The following is a 12,574-nucleotide window of genomic DNA, read 5'->3' as shown; positions in this document are numbered from 1 at the left end:
TTCCAGAATACATGCACATGACCTACTGATGATGATCTCTGGAGCTAGGGAGCTGATTGAGACGTACCCCTGGAGTATTTCATGCATTAACACATAAAAAACAACTATTGAAAACATGCACTTAATTCTTGTGTTTCAAACTAAATTATTTCATGAAGGAAGTAGGAAGAAACAGATGAATGAGCAGACATTCAAATGAATCAGACCACAGACTGAGAAATGCACCACTGTACTGAATTTTGTGTTCAGATGTTTTGTATTTTTGTATATTTTTTAAAAATACTGCTTTCGTTTAATCAAAAACACTGTAAAACACTAAAGAATTATAAATTTCATTACAATTTATGTCAAAATGTCAAAGCTGAAGAGAGTGTTCTTCTTAAAAACAAACCGTCATAAATGCCTTGTGGGAAGCAGAGATTTTTATTATTTTTTTTCCTTTCAGGATGGCATACTTTCTAAATAAAAGTGATCTTACTGGTTTCAAACTTTTAAACAGTAGAGTACACTACAGAAAACTTTTAATCCAGCAGATAACGGTGTCAAACACATCAATCCCGTACTGATACACAGGACACAAAGGGTTTAACTTCCTATAAAAAGCTCTCAAATCCGCTCATGCCAGTCATTCCTACTGGCTACTCCATCAGGATGGATCAGAGCTTGAATCCTAGTATTTTAGTCATTTTAAACGATCTCAGCATGCTTTGCACTTCCAGCAGTTCAGGATAGGACTCTCCCCCTTTGGTTAAAAACAATCCTTATAACCACATGGGTTTTAAGGTTCCCACAAAAATAAATCACCCAAATAGCACTGGAAAGCTGTGTTGATCCACAATGTGATTTTCTAGTATTGGCCAAGAATACTTGAAATGACACACTGCAGCATATCAGGAAATACAATATCAGTAAATGAAAAAGGCATGTTCATTTATTAAATAAATCAGATTTTTTAATAGGTCAAAGGGAGAATATACAGTGCTCAGCATACAGTTGAAGTCAGAATTATTAGCCCCCCTGAATTATTAGCCCCCTGTTTATTTTTTTTCCCCAATTTCTGTTTAACGGAGAGAAGATATTTTTCAACACATTTCTACAGATAATAGTTTTAATAACTCATTTCTAATAACACTTCTATACAGCTTAAAGTGACATTTAAAGGCTTAACTTGGTTAATTAGGTTAACTAGGCAGGTTAGGGTAATTAGGTAAGTTATTGTATAACGATAGAACTATTGCATTTATTCTAGCCGAAATAAAACAAATAAGTCTTTCTCCAGAAGAAAAAATATTATCAGACATACTGTGAAAATGTCCTTGCTCTGTTAAACATCATTTAGGAAATATTTAAAAAAATAAATAAATAAAATAATAATTCTGACGTCAACTGTATATCAGTACACCCCTCACAAATCTATCTTTTAAATTCATATTTTTAATAGGAAGCTATGCAATATTATATTTGTGCATATACAGTACATTAGATTAGTCAGTACTGAAGCCAAATCTGGAGTTTATCTAACAAAATAACTTACGATAACGGTCCAAAAACTAATACACACAAATGTATATGTTATAGAAAAATATTAAATACATTAAATACATATTTTGCTTGAATTTAATTGTATCATCTTTAAATTTCTAAATATGTTTGGTGACTAAATATTATTTTCATAAATATATCCTTTTAATAAATCTGTTTAGTTTAAATGCACCAAAATACATTGCCTATGTTCACTGAGAAATGGATAAAAATATTCATTTTCAAAATGGGATGTACTCAATTATGCTCAGCACTGTATGTTATGGCCCAGTGTTGTTACTGTTCACTAAAAAGTGTTCAAAATTGTGTGTTAGTGAGACAGACCTAAATAAAGAAAATTTACTTTAAATAGTTATAAAAATTAAAACTCGCTGAGAAGCTTATTACTTAAAAAGTAACCATGAAATTTAAAAAAGGCAAATAACACTATCGCTTAACATAAAAATGATTAACAATATGAAAAGTAAAGCTGAATTAAAATAATGCAGTCAATAATAAAATAATTAGTTCTGGGCAAAGACCAATTGCTATTAGTCACATCCAAAATATATATCTTTTTTATACATAATAGATGTGTTTGTGTTCTATAATGGCCCGTTTCCACTGAGTGGTACGGTACGGTTCGGTGCGCTTTTATGACCGGTTCCACTGTCAAAGGGTACCAAAAACGGTACCGTATCACTTTTTGGTTACCCTTTGCAACGAGTACCTAGCACGACAAAAGCGTACCAAAAGGCAGAGCTAGACGTGCAGCTAAACGCTATTGGTTTACAGAGATACGTCACTAGTTCGAGGACAAGCAGGAGAATGAAAACAAAGAAACCGCCATTTTTAAAAACACAGCCGAGACATTACACTGTAAAATTATATGCAAATAATAACAAGCCATGGCCAACCCGACCTCAAACAAACCTTGTTGTTGTCTTGATGAACAACCACAAAGCCAAGAAGAACAAAATATGCTGTGTCCTGTTGTTGTTTTACGGGTCTAAAAGTACGAGTGGTTTCACCTTCTCCAGAGAGCTCGCCGCACATCTATACTTGAAATAAATATCTTCTTGATACTAATAATGTGCGCGTGATTTTTGAAGTGCTTCTGATATCCGATTCTTTCAGAAACTGGCAAATGTGAGAGTGAAGCGCAAATAAACCAAAGAGAAGCCAGAAAAAACAAAAGAGCAAATAATTCTTTCAGCAACCTACAACCAGAACAAACTGCCATGTTTAACCATTATCATCACCTTTTGGACTATTATGAACTCGGAATTACTGTCTAACAGGAGGTTACATGTGCGGGTGAAGATTAAAGACACATATGAGAGGTTTGCACTGACCGTGAGCTATATTTAGTGTTGTTTTTGAACCCAAATAAGGACTAAATGTCTGTTGTGTGTAGTTTTTCTGTAATTGGTAACATATCAGACACTGTAAAGCTCTGTATGTGTTCATATATGTTGCCTTTATTTATTTATTTTATATAATCGCAGATGTTACAGTAGGCTATTAAAATTTAAATCTCTATTTAACAGAATTGTTTTTTATAATTTTATTTCAATGTTTCTATGCGTATCATAATTAATATATATAATACCAGAGTATATACAGTAATCAGAGAGTGAAAATCAATACCTTTTAGGACCTTTTTTAAGACTCCTTCCATACATTTTAAGACCTCATCGCCACTTTAGGTTTCAACCAGAAATACTGGCAACTTACAGTATATTTACTAAATCATAATGTAGGAAACGAATCATAGACTAAAACATTATTCATATACTAAATCAAAATCTATTAAATCTAGCTAATTCAGCAGGTTGGCGCCTATAGAACTGCAGAAATAATGGTGTTGCCTTCGTTACAGCAGTTAACACAGCAGCATGATGTCAAATCTAGCAGGATATTATTGATTTCATAAACTACACAGCATGCTGATATTCGCCGATTTAATTCAGGCAAACTTTAGCATACAACCATGCATTGCATAATTAAAAATGATATAAAAGTCAATGCCTTGCAAAATAGCATTTAAGACTTTTTAATAATTTTTAAGGGCCTTACATTTCTCTACATTAATTTATCAACTTTTAATACTTTTTAAGACCCTGCGGACACCCTGAATACACACATACTGTATATTATACCCAAACAAACTTTTATTTTGGATGCGATTGATCTTTGCCCAGCACCAGTAATCAAACATTTATTTTGAATGTGACTAATTGTGATTATTCTTTGACCAGCACCAAATTATTACTGTTAAGAGTAACAAAAATTGTGTAGTTATTATGCTCACAAATATTCAAACCATCAGATTGGTCTGGTGAAAAGCAAGTTGTTATATTGCACTTGTCGCTTTAAGAAGTCTTGCTGAAAGTTTCCAGTCATTTTAAGCAGCAACTGCGCAAACACAAAGGTCAGCCCACCTGTCGTTTGAGCCCGGTGGACTGTGTCGGTGCGTTCTCCTCAAACTTGGCCAGCAGCTGCGTGGCCATCGACTTCACTTTGTTGTTATTGTTGGCTGCAGCAGCAGAGTCAATCTTACGTTCCGCCAGAGCTGTAGCTATAGATGGCCTGTCGTCTCGATTAGCCCTCTGCAGCTCCTCCTGAGATAAGAGAACACCAAAGAAACCATTTAGACAACTACAAACATAAAAGTATTATGTTGGATCACTGATCCAGCATGATATGGCCTTACATCCTCTGATTGTCCAGCCTGGCTCGTCTTTCGTCTTTTCCCTAGTCCATCCAGCTCCTTTTCCTTTTTATCCTGCATGACATTTAAGAAGAAATGTTGAATGCTGGGACTGAAAGGATCGAATCGTTTTTTTGCAGCTTCAAAAAGATATTTGACTACCTTGGGGTTTCTTTTGCGGGAGATGGCGATGCTTTGACCCAGCTTACTGAGGAATGAAATGGGTGATTTAGTGCTAGCGATCAGTGCGGCCTTCTCCTCAGGGCTCAGATTATGGTTTTCTGAAACAACACACAAAAAATAAGTTCTATATTTATAGCTTAAAAAATTATGCCTTTAGTGAATTTTTTTGTCTTTTTTAAAGAGTTTCCAAGTGCTATTTAACAAAGAAAGGATGGTAACACTTTAAAATAAACATCCCAGTAGTTAATGTTAGTCAATGCATTTAACGCAAACAAACAATTGTAAAACATTGATCATGGTATTTAATCATATTTGTTAACATTAGTTCATGTTATTTAAGTTAAATAACGTTAGTTCATGTTAACTCACTGTGCACTAACTAATGTTAACAAGCGCAACTTTGTATTTTAACTATGATTAATAAACGCTTTACAAGATCATTCATACTTAGTGAACACATGAACTAACATTAACTATTGGACCATTATTCTAAAGCAATACCAAAAGGAAATTTTTACAGTATTTCCTGTTTTTGTTTTTGGCGAAAGTAATATTTCTTTTATTTTGGATGGAATAACAACACCTTATATATACATATATATATACATATATATATATATACATATATATATATGTATGTATATATATATATATATATATATATATATATATAAAAAACTGAATATTAACCCCTTAAGATTTTCTTTCCTGATTGGTTCCATGACAAACCACTGTTCAAATTACTTGCCTAATTACCTTAACATGCCTAATTAACCTAATAACCTAGTTAAGCATTTGAATTGCACTTGATTACTAGTACCATGCGCTGTGTCATCATTGCATTGCATTAGCTATAAAAACTATTATGTTTAAAAGTGTGATAAAAATATCTTTTTGGCTCTTTTGCCATGTTTTATTCCATAATAAAATAGTTTAAGTGAAACTTAACCAGTTGATGGAAAGTACGTAACTCAGTGTTTGTTTGTATATGTGCGTGAGTGACAGCACGTTTGTGGTGCTAAACTAGCTGGGAGTGACAGATGCATATCTGAAGAAACTTTATCGATAAGTTTAGTTTAGTTTATCGATAAATTCCATGCACGCAGCCTACTTCACATGAACTTTGGCTGAATGATTTACAATAATGCTACATAATATGTCTAAGGTTGCTCAAAATCAGTGACAATTTTTCATTCTATGATTCTCTGAATTAGGTGGAAATAGCTTTCAATTTTATATACATTATCTCTAAATCCTTGAGAGACTGTAATATTTGCTAGCATATATCCTCAACAGACATTCTACTGACTATATGTAACTTAAACATGTATTTATTCTACTAACCCTAACCTAACTGCTACTACTGCTCTAACAAGAGACTGTTACCAACAGTGAACAGAATGTGTAAAGAGACACAACAAAAACACTTATGGTATATTAATTAATTCAATTCTATGGAGTAGCATAATGGCTCAACTAGGGCTGCGATACTGGTAAAATATGCAAAATTGTTGTTGAGTGTTGCGATAAGGATATTTCTTCCAATTTAACTAACATAGATTAGATGCTAATAATAACATTAAATGCTATTCTAACAGCATATTTAATAAAATTAAGTATTTAACTAATGATCATACTACAATAAACAGCTACTAGATATGTTATACTAAATATACAGTTATAATTATTAAATCTAAAAAACAAAAAAACAAAATATCATGAACGACTGAAAACCTCAGCGAACTGGAAAGTCTGATTCTTATTGGCTGTTGTCCTTTTCCTTTCCTGTCTCCTGGTATTACTTTTATATTCAGCACTATGTTTAGCAAACAGCACCTACTGGGAGAAGTGGGGATGAAGATAGTAAAGGCCTTATCAGATTTGAATAATCTAAGCACATAAATTGTATTTAATGTATTGTGCTTCTCTGTGATATGGATATTGCATATACTTTAATGGCAATAAAGATATTTTTTCGATATACTGTGCAGTCCTAGACTCAACATTGTTTTTCTCAGTTTTCTAGCTTTTGTAGAGCTACAACTCACCACCAGGTGGCACCGTGTCCTTGAACATCTCGTAGAACTGACTGAGGTACATCACCATGGAGAGCTTGTCTGGCTCCACCACAACAGACATCTCCTTCCCGGTCATGATGGGAGAAATCCCAAACTCTCTTTCGGCCACGTCAAAAGCCAGCTGGTTATTCTTCTCCACGTCTTTCTCCTCCAGTGATTCAAAGTCACTATAGTTAAAAAACATAACAACATGAGTATCATCTCTATATACTGTATTTAATAGCAGCATGTAAGAAAACTGTATACAAGTGCTATCATGTCATTTCAAAACACTGACCATAATAACACACATATTTCAAGGCAAGCATAATATAGAAAGCAGAATTGTAAGATTTTAAGGGGTATACATAAAAATGTTGAATATCATTTTTGAGATTACACTGAAAGCAAATTAATTTCAGGCAATCTTTTAGTTGATGTTATGTCCATTGCTAGTAGCTGTTATTACTCCAACTGTATACAGAAGGACTGTGAATCACATGAGCTTAACCATCTGGAATGCAACCACTGGTAACCACAAACTCTGAAGAGGAATTTTGCTACATTCCCAAACCTTTTTGCTTATATATATATATATATATATATATATATATATATATATATATATATATATATATATATATATATATATATATATATATATATATATATATATATATACATATTTATTATTGAAAAAGACACCAGGTTGCTTCAGTGATGCAAATTTGCTAACTTATTTCCTCCAAAATATTTTTGTGAAGTGCTACTAACTGATTTAAAAATTATTTATCACAAAATATACACATCAAAATCTGACACATTAAATAGACCAAAACAACACTTTAAATATAAAAAAAAAGTTCCAGAAAACATTCCCAATTAAAATAATTTGAAATTCTTCTCATTCTTGTACATGCAATATATGTTTTCCTAAAAACCAAACATAAATAAATAAATAAATATTTTTTGAATAATCACGTGACACTGAAAACTAAAATGATGAGAGATAATGCTGGAAATTTTGTGTTGCTATCATAGGGATCCATTACATATTTTTAAAAAAATGACATTTATTGCTTCTTTTACAGTCAAGAATATGTTAAGAACTAAATTTTGACAAAAATGTCAGATAGAACCTTATAATTCTAAGGTGAAGAATTGTTCTTTTAAAAAATGACAGGATTTTAACTGTTTGATTGCCAAATTCATTAATGATGTCACTGCTTTGGTGAAAAACAAAAAAAAAAGTAATTGTGGACTGCATTTTTTAACCTTTTACCGCAGTACTGGACATGTGAAAGATTAGTAACAACATTGCCTTTGATGCATTGTTAGTTTTTGTGCAGCATAAGATAGGCAGAAAATCTTCCTAGTCTTTGTTATTGTTTACTCCATGTAGTTCTGAAAGCTGAGCATATTTTTATATTTTGATTTTCTCAGGCATATTAAGGAAAGTGTGCAAAGGTGACTCTTACACACACATATACACTTTAATTTGTTGTTATACTCCATATAAAATCCAGAAAAGGCTTTTTTACACAGGCCTATCTAAAGGGTTAATGGTGCCAATTGATGATTACCAGTACAAATTACAAATTTTACCTCTTCCCAAAAGGGAAAACCACCAACATTCAAAAATGCATGATTATATGGTGTCATGGTTTTGTAATCAAAAAATGTGGTTATAATGGAAGTCAATGGGTCAAGAACAGCCACCAACAGTAAATTAGGGAGAAAAAATAAGAATCGTATGCTGCACAAAAACTAAATGCATCAAAGACAATTTTGTTACTAATCTTTCACATGTCCAGTACTGCGATTAAAAGGTTAAAAAATAAAGTCCACAATTACGTTTTATATTGCAAACATGTCATTTTGTGTGTTTTTAATCACCAAATCAGTGACATAATTTATGAACTTGGCAATTAAAAAGTTAAAACCCTTTAATTTTCTATACAATTTAGTAGTTTTGATCAGGACTGTGGTTGATTTAACGGATTTATGCAAAAAAATGTTTTCATCCCTAACATAACAAAAAGGGTAGTAAATGTGCCCAGAGTGTATAGTTGAGTTCTTTAAATTTCAAAGCACTTTCCCAAAATGTGTCAAAATATGATGTCACCAAAATTTATTCTGCTAGCTGAAAAACAGAAAAAATATGGCCAAATTAAGACTCAAAATCACTCCAGAGTGGATGAGAACATCCCAAACAGCCCATATAAGTTAATACCCTAATAAGATGATGTAATCAGAGATAAAATTCAACTTCTTAATAAATCAAATAGTTCTTTTTTCAATTCAGTTGGATATGTTTTAATTAGGTCTAGATGATATTCAAAAATGACATAAAGTTACTTTTCACTTCTAATTTTCCATAAAAAATATATTAAAATAGACTTCTGTGAGAGTATTCTTTTAAACACACACAGGCACAGATCCAACTTTCAACTTTGGGAAAGTAATATTACGGACGAATAGGCATGGGCCGGTATAAGATTATGATGGTATGATAACCTTGGATAAAAACATCACGGTTTCACGGTATTGTGATTACTGCTCTAAAATATGTTTTTTAAATGTCTGGGTAAAAAAAACTAAACTTTTTTTTCCCCTTTGAACACAATATATTTTATTTTGAGAAATATTTATAATATTTTGGAGCAGTAAACATTAATAAAAGGAATCATTGACTTGTGCTGTCTTCATTTGTTTGAAAAACGCAGATTTCTTTACAATTAAAAAATGTCATCTTTCGATATCTTTTCTGCTGGAGATACTGTTGTCCTAAAAAAACAAGAAAAAAAAAAATCTTTTGCATACCTTAGGAACATATAGCACAAATTTTTGCCGGTTTTAAAACCTTGACTTTTCCAAACCACGTTAGACCTTGAAAACGGTTGAGTACTAATGCTGATTAATCAGTAAAATTCACAGGCTATTTTATTTGCATAATCAGAAACACACTTCCTTCAGTATATAAAAACTGAACTAATATACTGCAAGAATTGTAATAGTCAGCATATTGTTTACTCCTCAAGAGGATTCCACTAATGCTGCTTTTAAAAACACAAATGCAGACTAGTTTAGCGGAGCATAACAAACAGCTCATAAGCTAAAGCTTTTAAAGGTCACTCAGCATCTGCTCTAGTGGAGAGTTATGATAATGCTAATGTACGTCTCAAAGGCAAATGAGGCTTTCAGCTGCTCTACGTAACAGAAGCCAGAGTAAGAATAACCACAGCATCGGTTTCTGCCCTTCTGCAAAAGAGCAACTTACCCAGCTCTACTTTTATTACAGTGCCCCCTACTCACCAGATGAATATGCTGTGTAAACAAATACAGCGTGGTAAACAAAGCTATAAATGGCTCATCAAAAGTAATGAGGTGAAGACAAATTAACCACCACAGCTGAAGAAACAGACGTAATGATATCAGCAATGACACTATGACTTAAAGCTGAACTCTGTTAAGTTTTGCTGACTCATATTTTGCAGCTTAAGCAACAAAACTTTGGCTAACCTTTTTTTTTTTTTCAGGAAAACCTTCTAGTTTTAATTCACAAATCCTGTTTTTGTATTTTTAGTGCTCTCACCAGAAAGCAGAATAACTTAACCATAATTTATTTGTTTTTTATTTTATTTTTTTGTATTCTTTGTACATTGCAACATGTAAATAAGTGGCCATGGCTAACTCACATGCAGTGAACATGAGACGGAGCAAGAATTTTTACCTGTGATTTAAATGAACTGTTTGGTTTACTGACTGTAAACTGCCAATAGGAGTACAGAATAACGATGTGTACAATATCCATCAGTGAGTGAAACTGTCACTTGTAAAGTGATACAGCCTTCCCCAGGTCCTAACGCCTGCCCGGTAACACAATTGATTCATATGTAGGCACTGTAAACCCAACGTTATCTCACGGCAATTCGTAACTTTTTGATTTCTGGCTAATTCATATGAATTTGTACGATCTCAATCGTACAATTGTGCATGATTTGCTTATCACCCTATCACGGTTGGGTTTAGGGGTGGGGTTTGGTGCCACGCCTCCTTTTAAAAACAAAATAGTTACGTTTCCTTGTGAGATCAGGCTGGTAAAACAGACTAAGTGAATTAAATTTTAATAAAAAAAAAATATATATATGACTTTGTTCAAAAATGCTTCGTTTTGATTGACATATTGATGAGAATATTTTAAAAAAGGATTGACTTATTGACTGTGACACCAATCATACAGAGCTTAATATAGTATTTGCCCTATTAATGCCTTTTCTTTACAATACTGCGCACAATCAGCCTCCCGCTGGGTCCTAAAGCTTGCTACATAAGAAATCTATTCAGGGGTTGCCGAGTTGCACTCAAAGAAAAGTTAGATTGATGCTAGGAACAAGCATCAATTGGGGTCATAAAAATCACAAGTCTGATTTTAATTTATTGTGAGAAGCTAACACTTATGAGGCCAAAAAAATAAATAAATCTCAAACCTGACTTTGTTGGATATCAGCATCAGCTCAGCAAAAAGGAGTTTTTGCAGCAAAAATTCAATATAGTGCATCGCTATTATGTTAAAAAACAAGGTTAAAAAAGTTATTCCTGAAGTATTTAAGTTTACTTATTATAAAACTTTCTGTAGATTTTCTGGAATAACTTGACTATATGGTGAACACAGTTACCGTGAAATAAAATAAAGTAGAATTTTGCTCATACCACCCACCATTATTAAACTTATTTTGAATGAGGAAAAAAGTTACTGACTGCCATCCCAAACCACGAAAGATCAAAGAATCCTTACTATAACTCCAGATGTATTTGTCAGAGAAAAGGAAGTCATATAAATCTAGGATGCCTTGCAGGAGTGTAAATCATTTTTCATTAATGAGTGAACTAACCCTTTCATGGGCCATGAAACTCCCCTCTTTCGGTTCAAGTCTACCTCAGAATTTAAAAAACATGCTTTATGATGGGCGTGGAGCTCTGCAAGCAGAGGCAGCAGTGGGTGTGGCCGGAAAAGCAGGGGGAGAAAGAGGGGAGTGAACAACTGTTGTCAGTTGGCTCACAAAATGAGACGCAAACCGTGAGGATACACATGATATTATAGTTCACAATGTTAAAATTCAAAGAAATAAACAGCAATTTAATGCCCTGCTACAATTGTTATTTGTAAATTCATATACACATAAACACAATTTGTTATAACATTATAACGATAATCATTTTAATATAAACACTATAAATGAGGAGGACTTCTCTCTTCCTGAATCTCCAGGTCTGAATGCAGACTAGGCATGGGACGATAACCGTTTTCAAGGTATAGCGTGGTTTGGAAAAGTCAAGGTTTTAAAACCTTCTGTAATACCGTTTCTAAGGTAGGAGTTAGATTTTTTATTTACTTTTTTTTTTTTAGGACATCAGTATCTCCAGCAGAAAAGATATCCAAAGTAACTGTTTTAAATTGTAAAAGAAATCAGTGTTTTTGTAACAAAGACAGCAGAAGTCTATGATTTATTTGAATTATTTAGCCTGACATGTTTACTGTTCCAAAATATCAGAAATCTTTCAAAAATAGAATATATTGTTTTCAAAGGGGAAAAAGGTTTTGTTTTTTAACCAGACATTAAAAAATAATATATTTTAGAGCAGTGAGCACGTGATACCGTGAAACAGTGATATTTTTAGGTTATCATACCATCAGAGTCTCATACCAGCCCATGCCTAATGCAGACATAGTGGATAGCAGTGCAGGAGGTCTCTTTCCCTATCTATTCCAACCATTAGCCCTGCCAGAAACAACACGGATATAGATATGATGTATCTACTGAAGCTAAACACACACAAATCCGTTAAAATCTCACAAAAAGTACTCCAAAGTGTCTTGAAGCTATAACATTACAAACCTTCAGTTTTGACTAGTGTTGGACAAGCTACAAGCTACTCTACCTAAAATGTAGCTTAACTACACTTGTGGACACTAGTGCACTACTTCACTTATAAAATAGCTTCGCTGCTGAAAAGCTATTTGATTTACCGCTACGCTACTGAGAAATGTAGTTAAGCTTGTAGCGACGCTACTGCCCAACACTGCTTTTGACCATAT

General features: G+C 33.1%; 1 protein-coding gene across 3 annotated transcripts in view; it reads right to left on the bottom strand.

Moving 5' to 3' along the window:
- Window positions 1–12,574, bottom strand: part of mical3a (microtubule associated monooxygenase, calponin and LIM domain containing 3a) — a 143,379-nt gene that overhangs the window by 72,701 nt on the left and 58,104 nt on the right. For all 3 annotated transcript variants that reach the window (XM_056478611.1, XM_056478612.1, XM_056478610.1), the window contains 4 exons: window positions 6,466–6,662; window positions 4,397–4,515; window positions 4,238–4,309; window positions 3,966–4,145 (listed from right to left, as the gene is read on the bottom strand). In XM_056478611.1, the coding sequence (XP_056334586.1) occupies window positions 3,966–4,145; window positions 4,238–4,309; window positions 4,397–4,515; window positions 6,466–6,662 (568 nt within the window). The remainder of the gene's footprint in view (window positions 1–3,965; window positions 4,146–4,237; window positions 4,310–4,396; window positions 4,516–6,465; window positions 6,663–12,574) is intronic.

Source organism: Danio aesculapii, chromosome 18, assembly GCF_903798145.1.
Source record: "Danio aesculapii chromosome 18, fDanAes4.1, whole genome shotgun sequence".
NCBI lineage: Eukaryota > Metazoa > Chordata > Actinopteri > Cypriniformes > Danionidae > Danio > Danio aesculapii.
This window is presented reverse-complemented; position numbering and strand designations above follow the sequence as displayed.